The 18625-nt window shown below is 40.9% G+C and overlaps 1 protein-coding gene across 1 annotated transcript in view; it reads right to left on the bottom strand.

Annotated features, from left to right (window-relative positions):
- SORCS3 (sortilin related VPS10 domain containing receptor 3) overlaps positions 1–18625 on the bottom strand; it is a 577834-nt gene that overhangs the window by 200745 nt on the left and 358464 nt on the right. The window contains exon 5 of the mRNA XM_035028663.1: positions 4039–4112. Coding sequence (XP_034884554.1) covers positions 4039–4112 — 74 coding nt within the window. The remainder of the gene's footprint in view (positions 1–4038; positions 4113–18625) is intronic.

Raw genomic sequence — 18625 nt, 5'->3', positions numbered from 1 at the left:
CCTGACACCTTAGGGTGTATTACTTTATCAGAACACACTCCTGCAGTGATGGCAAGAAATAGGAACAAAAAAGACCCCGACCTTTCAGGAGACAGAATAATGAAGGGGAAGTTAATAAGAAGAGATACTGGAGACATTCTTTCTCTCTTTCTCAAGGCTATACAAGCAAATTTCATCAGAGCAGAGGCACGTAGAGGCCAACCAAGTTATACCAGAAGAAGGCAACACCTAGGGAGGGTGAGGGGCCATAAAGGCAAAGCTGTGAGCCGCAAGTATTCACATTGGATGTGCAAAGAAAACAATTTTCCCACTGCAGAATGCGCCTGCCTCTTAAATATCTCCCACTGGAAGAGTGGAAATACTATTCATTTGCAGCTCAGTAGGATATTAAAAAACAAAAACAAAAACAAAACAAAAGAAAACACATACTTTTTCCCCATGATAGCTTTGCCCAAGCAGACAAGAAAGGGATTATGTTAAGACATACATTCCACTTTTGTGCTCCGCTTGAAAATTATAATTGCTAAAGCAGCTGGGGTGATAAATGGAAACATAAGACAGGCCTGGTAATCTGCCTGTTAACCAGGTATCAAATGAGTGAAAGGGTCACATATAAAGAAGGAGTTTTCAGGTCAGTCGGTACTATTCTTTGGGCATGCACTGGATAGCTGAATCACTCTATAATGTAAGATTCCTAGGTGACCTCTCTTGATGGGGTTAGAGCATCTGGAATTCACAAAGAAAATTTTACCTCCAGATGAAGCTTTTATAATTGCTGCTAATAAATATTATGTCCCATGCCCTGCCTAACTCAAAGGCACTGTGGGGCACTAAGGAGGAAATGGAAAATAAAGGCAGCCCCTGGCTATTCCCAATACACGTTCATGGCCATTACAGCAAATACGAGGCATGTGTGGTCGGTTCTTCCTCCTGCACCCTTGGCAAAGATGACTTCTGGATCACAGTGTTTTTCCCACAAATCCCCTCCAGGTGCTATTTTCCATCAACTGAAGGCAGAATGAAGAAGAAAATTTACATTCACGAAGGATCTATCCCTAGACAACTGCAAATCTCCAAATTATAGATAACAATATCTGGGCGATATTACTCGTGAACTGCACGTACACTCTCTGTCTACGTACAAGGTAAAAGTATTAACATCATCCTTCATCTCAATGTCTTGTTTTTAGCATGCCTACACTCCCTCCAGTGTGTCCCCACTGTCCCTAACACTCCACTGTACCATCTCTCCCAGAGAAGTAGTTTTAGGGCTTTCTGTTGTTGATTTGTTTTGGATGTACCACTGCACAAGAATTATGACTCAGTAAAGAGGAGAGGGCAGTAGAGGTTAGGCTGAGAAGTGGATCTTCCCGAGTAAATCAGATCCAATCAATTGTTATAAGATGTCCACAGGTATACAAATCTCATCATGCATGGGATACAAATTTGTGTCCCAGAAAAATGATGAATCACTTAGGTGTCATGGTCTTTGGAAATGCTAAAAAGCATAATTCTTAATGACTTACAACATACAAATGATAAATCTGATATGAAATTGAAGAGATGAAAGTGACAAATGTCCAATGGATCATATCTGGTCCTTTATAGAACCTTATGAAATTGACAAGAAGAATCTTGTTCCCATTATACAGATGAGGGAACCACAGCTTGAAGAGTCCTTGTGTCAGCCAGAGCAGGGCTCTACACCAGACAGAGGCACAATTTGTCTTTTCTCAAGGAGGTTCCGAGTGAATGTTTCTACTCCCAACCCATACAGGTCATGTCTCTTCAACACAAATGGTTTAGAGCTTTAGACAGACATGGATTTTGTCACTGGGGGAAGAAAATGTCTGTAAAGTGAGCTCTTCCACTGCAACTCCTATGACACCTAGAAGAATAATCATGGCAATTATACATCAGAAACGAAGAAGTGATAATTACGAAGATGGGATTGCCAGCTACCACTTGGCTAGCCAGCATGGACACTAACTTTTATATTTCCCCATGGGGGCGTATATGAAAGAATCACAGAGTGCAGGAGAGATGAAACACAATTATCAGGACCTGGGGATTTATTTTTTCCACTACACAAAGGAAGAGGGAGGGCAGACTGCAGCTGGAACCTTCTCTTCTTGCTCTTTGCCAAACATAGGAAAATGCTGCCCCTCGTCCACTTACTTTAATTTCCCTCATAAACGATGACAAGGCTTATCCAGTCTATTGCACTTTCCTTTTCCATCAACTTGACTTCCTAGTCAGCCAACAGCCTCACCATCTCAAGAGTTTGTTCCAGAAATAGCAGAGGGCTTTTTTTTTTTTCTTTTTGAAGGACCTGTGAGTGATGGCACACCAAGAAACTGGTCCCTCTTGGCTGAGCAAAAGGCTCTAGTCACATAGCTAGTATATCAGAGAAAGAAACACTTCCTTTTTCTGCCTTAGTCTATTAAAAAATCTTAATAGTTTTAAATACAGACCCAATAATAAGTGTAATAACAGTACAGACCCAATAACAGTTGCTCTGAAAAGGGCAAAATAAGTGGGGATAGTCCAGGTGTTGAGTCAAGAGCACTACCCCCCACTCACTGTGTGCAGTCAGTAGGTTGGTACACACTGGGTACTCACGGAATGCTTCTGCAGTTACCTTTCTGAATTTTGGTCACAGTTTTGTGCATACACAGGGGACTGGGTGGAGCCATTGCTTCCAAAGATGTTGGTGTGACTATATATATATGTATGTACAAAGTACTCATCACCATCCACACTACACACACACACACACACACACATCACCTCCACCTTATATAAGACAAAAATGGCCATCTTGTGACTTTTTAAGGGCATTGAACTAAGGTGCTTAAAAAGAGATAGAAAGGGCACCTGGGTAGCTCAGTTGGTTAAGCCACTGCCTTCGGCTCAGGTCATGATCCTGGAGTCCCGGGATCGAGTCCTGCATCGGGCTCCCTGCTCGGCAGGGAGTCTGCTTCTCCCTCTGACCCTCCCCCTTCTCATGCTCTCTCTCTCATTCTCTCTCTCAAATAAATAAATAAAATCTTTAAAAACAAAAAAGAGATAGAAAATAGGGACTACTTTCAAAGATTAATTTTGGTTTTGTTTTAATTAAGCATATAATTAAGCATATTAAACACTTGGGTGCATGCTTCTTAATCTCTATTCCTTTGGCTATACCTCTGCTGAAATGAAAGCAAGATACAAGTAAGAAGCCTTTTCACATTGCAGCAGGGAAGAATAAAATATAAAATTATACCAAACCACGTTTAGCTTGCTACAACCAAGGTAAAAATAGCACACACGTATAAAGGAACACCAATTAATAAAAACACTTTCTGATAGGGGGAGGGCTAATTTTCCACTTGGAACATATACTCACTCTTAAAAAAGGCTTTTCAGAATGTGCTCCACAGAAGCTGTTCTGAAGGATTTATCATGTGTGACATAGGAAAAGGATTCTTTAGCGAAATAAGTTTAGGAGGCCTCTTCAGTCTCTGGGTTTCTCCAGAGTCTTAATTATCCTAACATGAACCCTGCATCTTCAGTAAGGCAGAGTTAAATAATCATTACTTAAAATTGCTTGACCATAGAAACACTTAAGAAAGGAGAAGCATTTTGTGGAACTAGTTTTCTTCAGAGTACACTTCAGCAAATACTGCTTTTAGAATAGGTACACAAAATATATACTTTTCCCAAACAAAGGGAGATTAGCACCCAGCTAAGAGCACCTGGTCATGACCTTCTCATGGAGCACCCTAGCCCAGTGCTTCTCAAACTTTAACCTACACCTGAATCACTAGGAACTGTGTTACGTGCAGACTCCTACTCAGAAGTCTTGCCTGAGACTCTGTATTTCTAACAAGTTCCCAGGTGATGCTGATGCTGCCAGTCTGTGAACCACACCGAGTAGCAAAGGGCTAGAACACATGTGTCTTCAAGTGCTGAAGGTGTCTCCAGTATTATCCTGAGTGCTATGCTCTCTGATAATTCTGTATCCAAGAGGGTAATGGGTCTGCGGCTGGGGCTTACCAGTAAAACCTGTTGGGTGTGATGCGTTCATGCATGAGTTGCCACCGTCTTCCAAAGTCCATGGAGCTATAGAGCTGCAAAACAATGAAGTGAGAAAAGCATAAGCATCAAGGACACTCACTGGTCAACAGAAATACACGTGGCATCCCCCTGGATAAGGACATTCTAGTGTACCAGAGTGCCGACCTGAGTTGGCATCCATTTTATCTAGATAAAAGCTATGAATATGACCATGTCATGCTTATCATGGTGACTTCTGCATCAAGTAGGTGCTCAACATATATCCAATTGACCGATGATTTTGAGCTGAGTGTAAATCCTTTCTGATGCCAACCATCATTCTCTCCTTCAGGGGTAAAGCCTTTCATAAAATTCTCATTTTTCTTCAAATTCCTTGATATCTTTAGCTCCATTCAAAACAATTCAGCAAAATTTATTTAAAATTTATTTACTGAATAGCTCCTACATGTAAGGCACTCTGGTGGACATGAAGATAAAGAAGAGGTAGATTCTGTGTTCTCAGGGAAATAAAACACATGTAAAAATACTCATCAGCTGGCATCTGAGCCAATATTACGTATAAAATATTGCGCTGTTCAAGTTTTATCACTCACTGCTCCTATATATAATCTAAATGAAATGGACTCTTCACTGCCAATAAGGATACCATGCTTGTTTATAGTCCTAGGTCTTCACAGAGATAAGGCCATGCTTACACCTAAGTAAGCATTACACAAGCGTGGGTGGCTCCCCCCACGCAACCTTTTCCAACCACTTCAAGCCACTCATCTTTCTCCCTTCTCAATTCACTGCACTCATCTTTGGTTTCCACTGAGCACTTATCATGAGGTAATACGTGGTTATGTCTTTCAGATTCATCTGTATTATTTAGTTGTATTTATATTCCCTCAATATATATAAAGAGTTCAACAAATATCTGTTGAATAAATCAATAATTAAAATAGGCACGTAAGGGGGCGGAGCAAGATGGCGGAGGAGTAGGAGACCTGGATTTCGTCTCCTCTCAGGAATTCAGCTGGATAGGGATCAAACCATTCTGAACACCTACAAACCCAACAGGAGATCGAAGAAAAGAAGAGCAACAACTCTCTCATCAGAAAAGCGACCACTTTCTGGAAGGTAGGACGTGCGGAGAAGGGAATCCGAGGCGATATTCGGGAGGATAGACTGCGGGGGAGGGGCCTCCGTCGGCCGCTTCTGGCAAGTGATAGAGCCGCGGAGCACAAAATCGGAACTTTTAAAAGTCTGCTCCGCCGAGGGACGTCACTCTGGTGGCTAAGCGGGGGGTGGAACCCTCCGGGACAGTGTGGTCTCAGGACCCGCGGGGTCACAGAAAGACCGGGGGTACCTGAGTGCGGCAGAGCTCCCAGGTATCGGAGCTGGGAAGCCGGCTGCAGAGACGGAGCCCAGGCGCGGGCTCTCAGCTCGGGGTGGCCATACACCGTGATCCACGGCCCAGTCGGGCCACTGCTCCTCCAGCAGGGACCCAACAAGCGGCAGATCCGGGGAGACTCACCTTCCTCCCCCGGGAGGAGCCGCGCGGGAGTGCACCGCAGGGATCTGCTGGGTTTGGAGACTCCACACGGGGTCGGGTGCCAGAGATAGAAACGCGCGGTCACAGGCCGGGAGAGCACGGAGTGCGGCCGGAGACCGGGGAGACGGGAGTGACTGACTGCTTTTCTCTGGGGACTCACTGAGGAGCGGCCCGAGTTCTCGGCTCCTCCAGGGCGGAGATTGGGAGGCCGCCATTTTCACTCTCCGCCTCCAAAGCTGTACGGAAAGCTCGCAGGGAACAAAAGCCCCGGAGAGCAAACCCGAGCAGATTACTTAGCCGGGAGGGGCAAGGGCGGAGCAATTCCGCCTCCGGCAGAGGCATTTGGAAACCACGGCAACAGGCCCCTCCCCAGAAGATCAGCGAGAACAGCCGGCCAAGACCAAGTTTACTGCTCAATGAGAACGGCAGAACTCCAGCGCTAAGGGACTACTGCACATAGAATTCACGGCTTTTTTACCATGATTCCTTAGTCTTTTAAAGTTAATTTTTTTTTTAACTGTCTTTTTGTCTTTTTATTTCTTTTTGAATTTTTCTTTTTCCCTTTTTCAAACAACATCTTATCAATCCCTTTTTTTAAAAAAAACATTTTTATTTTTCATTTTTAGAGTCATATTCTATCCCTTCATAGTAGTTACCCATATTTTTGGCTTATATATATAAGTTGTTCTCTCTTTAAAATTTTGAGATAGTTTCTTCTAACAGATTAAAATATACCCTAAATCTCTAGTATATGGTGTTCTCTATTCCCCTGCCTGATCACATCCTCTCCCTTTTTTTTTCTTTTTCTTTTTTCTTTTTTTAAATCCTCTTTCTTTTTTCAAACAACTTCTTATCAATTCCTTTTATAAAATTTTTTATGATTTCCATTTTTACAGTCATTTTCCATCCCTTCATCATATCAACCCTTATTTTTGTATATATATAAGTTTTTCTTTCTTTAAAATTTTGGGAGACACTTTCTTCTAAAAGACCAAAACACACCCCAAATCTAGTGTGTGGCACTGATCTATATACCATATAGATCATATTTGATCACATTCTGGTTTTTCTTTTGTTGTTGTTGTTTTGTTTTGTTTGTTTTTGTTTTTATCTTTATCTTTTTCTTTTTTCTCTCTTTCCCCTTCTTATCCCACTACTTCAGGTCTTTTCTGATTTGTTTAGAGTATATTTTCTGGGGACGTGGTTACTCTGCTAGCATTTTGTTCTCTCATTAATCTATTCTCCTCTGCACAAAATGACGAGACGGAAAAAATCACCTCAACAAAAAGAACAAGAGGTAGTACCGACTGCCAGGGACCTACTCAATACGGACATTAGTACGATGTCAGATCTAGAGTTCAGAATCATCACTTTAAAGATACTAGCTGGGCTTGAAAAAAATATGGAAGTTATTAGAGAAACTCTTTCTGGAGAAGTAAAAGAGCTAAAATCCAACCAAGTAGAAATCAAAAAGGCTATTAATGAGGTGCAATCAAAAATGGGGGCGCTAACTGCTAGAATAAATGAGGCAGAAGAGAGAATCAGTAATATAGAAGATGAAATGCTGGAAAATAAAGAAGCTGAGAAAAAGAGAGATAAACAACTACTGGATCATGAGGGCAGAATTCGAGAGATAAGCGATACCATAAGACGAAACAACATTAGAATAATTGGGATCCCAGAAGAAGAAGAAAGAGAGAGGGGGGCAGAAGGTATAATGGAGCAAATTATAGCAGAGAACTTCCCTAATTTGGGGAATGAAACAGGCATGAAAATCCAGGAAGCACAGAGAACCCCTCTCAAAATCAATAAAAATAGGTCATCTCCCCGACATCTAATAGTAAAACTTACGAGTCTCACAGACAAAGAGAAAATCCTGAAAGCAGCTCGGGAGAAGAGATATGTAACCTACAATGGTAGAAACATTAGATTGGCAACAGACCTATCCACAGAGACCTGGCAGGCCAGAAAGGACTGGCAGGATATATTCAGAGCACTAAATGAGAAAAATATGCAGCCAAGAATACTCTATCCAGCTAGGCTGTCATTGAAAATTGAAGGAGAGATAAAAAGCGTCCAGGACAAACAAAAACTAAAGGAATTTGCAAACACAAAACCAGCCCTACAGGAAATCTTGAAAGGGGTCCTCTAAGCAAAGAGAGACCCTAAAAGCAACATAGACCAGAAAGGAACACAGACAATATACGGTAACAGTCACCTTACAGGCAATACAATGGCACTAAATTCCTATCTTTCAATAGTTACCTTGAATGTAAATGGGCTAAATGCCCCAATCAAAAGACACAGGCTAACAGACTGGATTAAAAAACAAGATCCATCGATATGCTGTCTGCAAGAGACTCATTTTAGACCCAAAGACACCCCCAGATTGAAAGTGAGGGGGTGGAAAACCATTTACCATGCTAATGGACACCAGAAGAAAGCTGGGGTGGCAATCCTTATATCAGACAAATTAGATTTTAAACCAAAGACTGTAATAAGAGATGAGGAAGGACACTATATCATACTTAAAGGATCTATCCAACAAGAAGATCTAACAATTGTAAATATCTATGCCCCTAACATGGGAGCAGCCAATTATATAAGGCAATTAATAACAAAAGCAAAGAAACACATCAACAACAATACAATAATAGTGGGGGACTTTAACATCCCCCTCACTGAAATGGACAGATCATCTAAGCAAAAGATCAACAAGGAAATAAAGACTTTAAATGACACACTGGACCAAATAGACTTCACAGACATATTCAGAACATTCCACCCCAAAGCAACGGAATACACATTCTTCTCTACTGCCCATGGAACATTCTCCAGAATCGATCACATCCTAGGTCATAAATCAGGTCTCAACCGGTACCAAAAGATTGGGATCATTCCCTGCCTATTTTCAGACCACAATGCTTTGAAACTAGAACTCAATCCCAAGAGGAAAGTCGGAAAGAACTCAAATACATGGAGGCTAAAGAGCATCCTACTGAAGAATGAATGGGTCAACCAGGAAATTAAAGAAGAATTAAAAAAATACATGGAAACCAATGAAAATGAAAACACAACTGTTCAAAATCTTTGGGATGCAGCAAAGGCAGTCCTAAGAGGAAAGTATATAGCAATACAAGCCTTTCTCAAGAAACAAGAAAGGTCTCAAGTACACAACCTAACCCTACACCTAAAGGAGCTGGAGAAAGAACAGCAAATAAAGCCTAAACCCAGCAGGAGAAGAGAAATCATAAAGATCAGAGCAGAAATCAATGAAATAGAAACTAAAAGAACAGTAGAACAGATCAACGAAACTAGGAGCTGGTTTTTTGAAAGAATTAACAAGATTGATAAACCCCTGGCCAGACTTATCAAAAAGAGAAGAGAAATGACCCAAATCAACAAAATCATGAATGAAAGAGGAGAGATCACAACCAACACCAAAGAAATACAAACAATTATAAGAACATATTATGAGCAACTCTATGCCAGCAAATTAGATAACCTGGAAGAGATGGATGCATTCCTAGAGATGTATCAACTACCAAAACTGAACCAGGATGAAATAGAAAACCTGAACAGACCTATAACCACTAAGGAAATTGAAGCAGTCATCAAAAATCTCCCAAAAAACAAAAGCCCAGGGCCAGATGGCTTCCCAGGGGAATTCTACCAAACATTTCAAGAAGAATTAATACCTATTCTTCTGAAACTGTTCCAAAAAATCGAAACGGAAGGAAAACTTCCAAACTCATTTTATGAGGCCAGCATTACCTTGATCCCAAAACCAGACAAAGACCCCATCAAAAAGGAGAATTACAGACCAATATCCCTGATGAACATGGATGCAAAAATTCTCACCAAAATACTAGCCAATAGGATCCAACAGTACATTAAAAGGATTATTCACCATGACCAAGTGGGATTTATCCCTGGGCTGCAAGGTTGGTTCAACATCCGCAAATCAATCAATGTGATACAGTACATTAACAAAGGAAAGAACAAGAATCATATGATCCTCTCAATAGATGCAGAAAAAGCTTTTGACAAAGTACAGCATCCTTTCTTGATCAAAACTCTTCAGAGTATAGGGATAGAGGGTACATACCTCAATATCATAAAAGCCATCTATGAAAAACCTACAGCAAATATTATTCTCAATGGGGAAAAACTGAGAGCTTTCCCCCTAAGGTCAGGAACGCGGCAAGGATGTCCACTATCACCACTGCTATTCAACATAGTATTGGAAGTCCTAGCCACAGCAATCAGACAACAAAAAGAAATCAAAGGCATCCAAATTGGCAAAGAAGAAGTCAAACTCTCACTCTTTGCAGATGATATGATACTTTATGTGGAAAACCCAAAAGACTCCACCCCAAAACTGCTAGAACTCATACAGGAATTCAGTAAAGTGGCAGGATATAAAATCAATGCACAGAAGTCAGTGGCATTCCTATACACCAACAACAAGACAGAAGAAAGAGAAATTAAGGAGTCGATCCCATTTACAATTGCACCCAAAACCATAAGATACCTAGGAATAAATCTAACCAAAGAGACAAAGGATCTGTACTCAGAAAACTATAAAATACTCATGAAAGAAATTGAGGAAGACACAAAGAAATGGAAAAACGTTCCATGCTCATGGATTGGAAGAACAAATATTGTGAAGATGTCAATGCTACCTAGAGCAATCTACACATTCAATGCAATCCCCATCAAAATACCATCCACTTTTTTCAAAGAAATGGAACAAATAATCCTAAAATTTGTATGGAACCAGAAAAGACCCCGCATAGCCAGAGGAATATTGAAAAAGAAAAGCAAAGCCGGTGGCATCACAATTCCGGACTTCAAGCTCTATTACAAAGCTGTCATCATCAAGACAGCATGGTACTGGCACAAAAACAGACACATAGATCAATGGAACAGAATAGAGAGCCCAGAAATGGACCCTCAACTCTATGGTCAACTAATCTTCGACAAAGCAGGAAAGAATGTCCAATGGAACAAAGACAGTCTCTTCAACAAATGGTGTTGGGAAAATTGGATAGACACATGCAGAAGAATGAAACTGGACCACTTCCTTACACCACACACAAAAATAGACTCCAAATGGTTGAAAGACCTCAATGTGAGACAGGAGTCCATCAAAATCCTAAAGGAGAACACAGGCAACAACCTCTTTGACCTCAGCCGAAGCAACTTCTTCCTAGAAACATCGCCAAAGGCAAGGGAAGCAAGGGCAAAAATGAACTATTGGGACTTCATCAAGATAAAAAGCTTTTGCAAAGCAAAGGAAACAGTTAACAAAACCAAAAGACAACCGACAGAATGGGAGAAGATATTTGCAAATGACGTATCAGATAAAGGGCTAGTATCCAAAATCTATAAAGAACTCATCAAACTCAACACCCAAAGAACAAAGAATCCAATTAAGAAATGGGCAGAAGACATGAACAGACATTTTTCCAAAGAAGACATCCAAATGGCCAACAGACACATGAAAAAGTGCTCAATATCGCTCGGCATCAAGGAAATCCAAATCAAAACCTCAATGAGATATCACCTCACACCAGTCAGAATGGCTAAAGTTAACAAGTCAGGAAACGACAGATGTTGGCGGGGATGCGGAGAAAGGGGAACCCTCCTACACTGTTGGTGGGAATGCAAACTGGTGCAGCCACTCTGGAAAACTGTATGGAGGTTCCTCAAAAAGTTGAAAATAGAGCTACCCTATGATCCAGCAATTGCACTACTGGGTATTTACCCCAAAGATACAAAAGTAGGGATCCGAAGGGGTACGTGCACCCCGATGTTTATAGCAGCAATGTCCACAATAGCCAAACTGTGGAAAGAGCCAAGATGTCCATCGACAGATGAATGGATAAAGAAGATGTGGTATATATATACAATGGAATATTATGCAGCCATCAAAAGGAATGAGATCTTGCCATTTGCAACGACGTGGATGGAACTGGAGGGTATTATGTTGAGTGAAATAAGTCAAACAAAGAAAGACATGTATCATATGATCTCACTGATATGAGGAATTCTTAATCGCAGGAAACAAACTGAGTGTTGTTGGAGTGGGGGGTGGGGTGGGAGGTGATGGGGGGACTGGGTGATAGACACTGGGGAGTGTATGTGCTCTGGTAAGCGCTGTGAATTGTGCAAGACTGTTGAATCTCAGATCTGTACCTCTGAAACAAATAATGCAATATATGTTAAGAAAAAAAAAAAAAAAGAAGAAGAAGAAGAAGGTAGCGGGAGGGGAAGAATGAAGCGGGGGAAATCGGAAGGGTAGACGAACCATGAGAGACGATGGACTCTGAGAAACAAACAGGGTTCTAGAGGGGAGGGGGTGGGAGGATGGGTTAGCCTGGTGGTGGGTATTTAGGAGGGCACATTCTGCATGGAGCACTGGGTGTTGTGCGCAAACAATGAATCATGGAACACTTCATCTAAAACTAATGTTGTAATGTAAGGGGATTAACATAAGAATAAAAAAATTAAAAAAAAAAAAAAAAATAGGCACGTAAGAATGGATAGTAACTCATGGAATGAGAAAAAAATTCTAGAAGAGCCTCAAGACTTTGGAAAAATAAAGAAGAACCCCCAGCATGGCTAATAAAGTCAGATTCCACATTCACTTACTTTATGGATGTAGAATCTGACCCCTTTGTAACACATAAGAGAAAGGCCAACATTCCTATCACAGACTAGCCAAAAGTATGGAGTTTATTTTTAATTGTATGCCTGGAAGTATAATAGCTCTGACTGATAACGGAAATAATAATAATAATAGGTGGACTACAGTGCTCTTTCACATATATTTGAGCCTTACAAGGACACTGAAAGGCAAGGCAGTTATGACTACTTGAATCCTTGCTCTCAAGCATTTTCTGATCTGCCAGGGAGAGTCAACCACTCCCTTCAGGTACCATCACCATTTTTACTGTCTGCCTCTAAGAAGCTGTTCACACCAAGGCAATACTGGTTGGCATGTCCCTCCTGCCATTAGGCTATGAGTCATAAGAGAGGCAGGAATCATGCCCAATTCACCTCTGTGTATCAGTGGTTACAGAATACATATACAGGTGAGCACACAAACCTCCTGTTTCATAGTTAATGAACTCAGTCTTGGGGAAGTTAAGTTTTGGTCAAAAGAACTAGGATTTAAGTTTTCTGATGCCTGGCTCCCGTCTTCTTCCATGGAATCATGGTGCCTAGTTTATAATGAAAATTCTATTATTTATGTTCTTCACATTTTCACAGGTGGGGAAATTGGGAAAGGCAAAAGTAGATGGGCCTTAAGTTTATAGAAATGGGGTCAGATGAAGTATCTTCCCATTATCACATCCCCAGTACTGTTCCCCTAGGGCGTGCTGTCTGGCATACCACACCCAGGTAACGCTGCCACCTGTAACGTTCTGAGTCCATAATCTTGCAACTCATACAGAAATAATTTTTGAATGAACTCCTGGTAATCTCAAGTAAGCCTTGGGGGGCTTAAAGAAGTTTTAGCCCATTTAGCCCATATTGCCCATCTCTCAACTTATAAACAGATGACTCTCCTAATATACATACACCACACCAAAGGGGAAAATGGGCCAAGGTTAGAGCTCTAGAAGTTGAGAAATGGGCAAGATTAACAGGAATGGAAACGGAACAATGAGCCTTCCTAGAGTAACATAGCTTGAGCTAGGCCTTTGGAGATAGGTGGTATAGACAGGAGAGAAGGTGGGTAGAGATTTTATAGGGTGAAGAAAACAATAAGAACAAAGGTGTCAATACGGTTAAGATCTTGAACTTGGCTTATGGGGAAGCTTTTAAGAGGAAGCAGAGATGTGATGACTGTCACTGGCTAAAAGGAGGTAGAGGTTGTCTGTCTGCCCATTTTCCTGTCTGTCTCTCTTTCTATACACCCAACTATTTGTGGCTGATCCTATATTTATCTGTATGTATATTTATATTGGGGAGGGTGTTGGGAGGAAGGAGAGAGTTGGTAAGGACCAGACCATTGCATTGGAAAGAATATACCCTTATATTTTTTTTGCAAGGACTGAGATTTCCATGCAGAGTTTTAAGAAATGGGTCACTCTCCTTCCCATGGCAGGTGTCTGAGAGACAGATGCTCAGACTTAAGACACATTTCCCAATTAAACACAGAAGAGACTTCAGTTGGAACCTTCTATAACCCAAAGATACCAGACTCTCTGTCAGCCCAGATTCCAATCATAGAAGCAGAGCTCCAAATCCCTTCAAATAAAACCCAGCATGATTATGTCTTTCTCTGGTGCAAACTCTAGAGACAAGCCAGGAAGAACCATGAGGGTCACACTGACACAGCTGGAGTCTCAATCCTCCAGAGAAATTATCAGTCCTTCCATCATGGAGGATCCGGTAGCAGCAGAATGCCTCCACCACAGCTCCTGCTAGGATTCACCCTTGGGAGAAGCATGACTCCTCTCATCTCATGCTCTTCCTAACAGAGAAAGAACAAGAGATCAGCTGCTGATCTCCTCATCCAAGCCTGTTCCACCTCCTGCCTCCCTTGTCTCTGGTTTTGCTTTTTCAGCTCTTCTGCTTGACTGATGGGAGAAAAATTAAATTGAATTCTCTGCCTAGAGGCTGATTCAGATGAACAGAAAGAGCAGGCTCCTATTCATTAAGAGCTTTTGGTTAGCTACCTTGTCTCTCCATCCACATAAGTTGCTGAGTCTGGAATGAATTTTATTCTACTGCAAGCTGGATCCTTGCAGCCTCTCCATTCACCTACTAAAAGTGTATCAAGAAACCACTATACTTTAAGCACTGAACTAAGGGCTGGAATTACAAAGGTTAAAAACGCCATGAACAGTGGAAGACAGAAATTCAGACAATTACACTGCCATGCAATATATGTCATAATATCATTACTAGTTATCTCTGCAAGGGTAAGACTGAAGGCCATCGGTAGTTTTTCTTTTGGTTATTTGGGTCTTTAAAATTATTAGGACCATGCATTACTTTAGTAATTAAAAAAGCTCTAATACTCAAAGAGAAATAAAGAAATTTAAGCAACCGTTCAATAGTAAGTGTTATAAGATCATTTAATGATATGAAAATGCTTATGATATATTATTTATTTTAAAATATATTGCAAAACATGCATGCATTGACACTAATTTTATTTAAGTATTGCAAAAACTTGAAACACATCAGAAGGAGATAGGCCAAAATATTAGCAGTGGTTATTTCTGAATTGTGGGACTATGGGTAACACATATTTTTTAAAGCTTTCTATCATTTTCAGATTTCTTTACAATGGATAATATTTCAGTAGTAATATAAGCCACTGTTCTATTCTACTTTTTTATAATAATAATTTCTAATCATAATGTATACATTATATTTACCTTTAAAACTACCTTTTAAAAGGCCAAAAATTAAAATTCCAACATTTTCCATGAGGGACCTGGAATCAGACAAAGCAATGTGGGATTTTCCACAAAATGGTATTACACAGAGATCATCATGGATAGTGGTGAATCCTTCCTAGGACAAGCAACACATTAGCTCACGTGCTGTTTAAATAGCCCTGCATGGCTTCAACCCAATGTGCTGCATGCAACACTAAAATAGATTTTCTGAACAATAAACATCTTTAGGAACATTTCTTGTCTAGGGGTGCTTGGGTGGCTCAGTTGGTTTTAATCCTCTGACTCTTGATTTCGGCTTGGGTCATGATCTCAGGGATGTGGTATCAAGCCCTGTGTCAGGCTCTGTGCTCAGCACAAAGTCTGCTTGGCCCTCTCCCCTCGCTCTCTCACTCACTCTTGCTCAAATAAATAAAACCTTAAAAAAAAATTCTTGTTTATACAGAATTACATATATGAGACTGTTCTCCACATCCTGCCTCCTGATGCCCCCAGCTGCAAGGATGACATTCCTGAACCTTTAGCAGAGAACAGTCCAGATCCTCTCCCTTCCCTTCTTCCCTTATGTGTCATGGTCTCATATATCATAACAACCACATATTCAGTGGCAACACACACACACACACATACACACACACACAGAAAGCCCTAAATGAATCACTGGAACAGATGGAAAATATGAAAGAAAATGCTCTTTTCCTTATTGATCCAGTTATTAGTTCCCTAATTACATCAGCCTGCCAGGGAAAAGCATCTGATAGCCGAAGAACTAGAGGCAATTTAATCAATGTAATATTCCACAAGAGGAACAACAAGTTGTATCTGGAAAGCTTAAGTCCAAAGAATGATATAATTGCATTAGGAGGTTATTGCTTGAACTGTGTTCCCCCAAAAAGATATGTTGAAGTCCTAGCCTCTAGCATCTCAGAATGTGACCTTATTTGGAAATAAGGTCTTTGCAGATGTAACCACATTAAAATGGGGCCAGGGTGGGCCCTAACCCAATATGACTGATACCCTCATAAGGATAAATTTGGACACACAGACAGGAACAGAGGGAAGACAATATGAAGACACATAGAGAGAAGGCCATGTGAAGACAGAGGATTGAAGTGAGGTATCCACAAGCCAAGGGATGTCAAAGACTAATGACAAATCACCAGAAGCAAGGAAGATGCGAAGAAGGGCTCCCCTTTAAATTCTAAAGGGAATGTGGCCCTGCCAACACCTTGATTTTGGACCTCTAGCCTCCAGAATTGTAGGACAATGAATTTCTATTGTTCTAAGTCACCTAAATCGAGGTACTCTGTTACAGCGGCCCATGTGAAACTAATATAATTGACCCTTGAACAACATGGGTTTGGACTGTGTGCATTCACTTATACACAAATTCTTTTTTCGATAAATGTAGTTCAGTGCTGTCAGCGTATTTTCTCTTCCTTATGGTATTCTTTTTTTTTAAAGATTTTATTTATTTATTTGAGAGAGAGAGAGAGACAGCGAGAGAGGGAACACAAGCAGGGGGGAGAGGGAGAAGCAGGCTTCCCGTGGAGCAGGGAGCCCGATGTGGGGCTCTATCCCAGGACCCTGAGATCATGACCTGAGCCGAAGGCAGACGCTTAACGACTGAGCCACCCAGGCGCCCCTCCTTATGGTATTCTTAATAACATTTTCTTTTCTCTAGATTGCTTTATTGTAAGAATACAGTATCTAATACATGTCACATACAAAGTATGTGTTCATTGACTGTTTATGTCATCAGTAAGGTTTCCAGTCTACAATAGGCTAATAGTAGTTAAGCTTTTAAGGAGTCAAAAGTTACACATGGATTTTCAACTGCACAGGGAGTCAGTGTCCCTAACTCTTGTGTTGCTCAAAGGTCAACTGTACAGACATCTTACACCTACCACGAATAATAATGACAGGGACACCTGGGTGGCTCAGTCGTTAAGCATCTGCCTTTGGCTCAGGTCATGATCCCGGGGTCCTGGGATCGAGCCCCGCATCGGGCTCCCTGCTCCACGGGAAGCCTGCTTCTCCCTCTCCCACTCCCCCTGCTTGTGTTCCCTCTCTCGCTGTGTCTCTCTCTGTCAAATAAATAAATAAAATCTTAAAAAAAAAAAAAAGAGTAATAATGACAGATCTTGCTACATTTCTCTGGGGTTTTTTTGTGGGGTTTTTGTTTTGTTTTGTTTTTTTGTTTTTTATTTCTATTCCTGACATTTAGTTGTAAGACCAGAAGTCTGGTGTATGACCAGATTGTTGAATCTGTGATTAAAAGCAAAATCTCATTTGCCTATATTTTTCTCTCCTATACATTTTCACCACACCCCTAAGGATAGTATTTTCTACGAATAAATATGAATTAATAATGACCATATGGCGGTAACCAGACATACTCAGAACAGGCAACAAACTATGCATTTTACGGGAGCTTTTGGTGATTCAGCCAGATTCCCTAGAGCCAGCATATCGTCCATAAAGAGGGAAGAATGGTTTGGAACACATTTATATAAAAGCTCTCCTCTGTAGCAAATTCAAACTTAGTGTACAGCTGTCCTGATTGTTTTTTTCTCAAAGCCTATGGAATTTTGGTAGCATTCTGCTGAATCGTGGTCATGATGGTCTTAGACTTTCAAGTAAAATGAGGCTGGTTTCTGATAAAAATAAGGTTTCTGCACTTATTTCCTTGGTAGCCACAGAGGGATGGTAGGGCTTGGCTGGGCTATGAAGGACTAAAGGGAGAATCCCCTGGGTTGTGGTAGTATTTATGGTAGGCAGGAGAGAAACCAGGGTCACACAGTAGCAAAGAGTCCTTTCCAACATGTGCCTCTGGTTCCTTCTCAGATGTTCTCGAAAACACCCCTCCCTTGATAACTGGTGGGGACAACCCCATCCAATGTCCCTTGAAGCTCTGGGTACAGATAAGAGCTTCTGTCCTCAGCAGCCTTTTTCCTTTGCCCTTGACAGATTAAGGCATCTCTGCCATAAATATATTTATTTTTTAAATAGGCATTCACCTAGTATGCCATTCTTTTGTAGAAGGCAACATTTTTCTTCTCTTCTTGAAGATTTCTAAGATGACTTACATCAGTCATTCCTTTGTTTAACACATATTGATCAAATGTCTATTAACAACCAAGCACTGTGCTACAGGTTTAGGATACATCAATGAACCAGACAAAAGTCTCTGCCCACAGGGATCTTACTTTCCAGTGGAGATCAGGAACTCAAATGCCCTCAAGTCTGTAGTGTGAATGTGCGAGGGAGGTACAAGAAAAATGGTACCATTGTTTGTATTCTTTAGACACATGATCATTTTGCTAGCACTTCACACACAAAGAAACTTTCTTTACTTACTCAAAAAGATGATTTTCCCCATTTTTATTGAAACGCTTGACACTTTAGGGTTATCTTTTGTTTTCCTGCTTTTGATAGAGACACAAGCTCAAAAAACATGTTGCTTTCCTCTCAACTCTAAGGAAAACAGGTGCAAGTGTGATAAACTATCTAGCAGATGACATTTCCCCACAACACTGGGGAGAAACAGGGAATCCAGAAAGCTCATGCTCCATCTAAAAACGGGCTTAACTGTTCCTTAGCTGGACAA

Source organism: Mirounga leonina, unplaced genomic scaffold, assembly GCF_011800145.1.
Source record: "Mirounga leonina isolate KUSES-001 unplaced genomic scaffold, KU_Mleo_1.0 Mir_114, whole genome shotgun sequence".
Taxonomy (NCBI): domain Eukaryota; kingdom Metazoa; phylum Chordata; class Mammalia; order Carnivora; family Phocidae; genus Mirounga; species Mirounga leonina.
The sequence above is the reverse complement of the archived record's forward strand: the minus strand, read 5'-3'. Positions and strand labels throughout refer to the sequence as shown.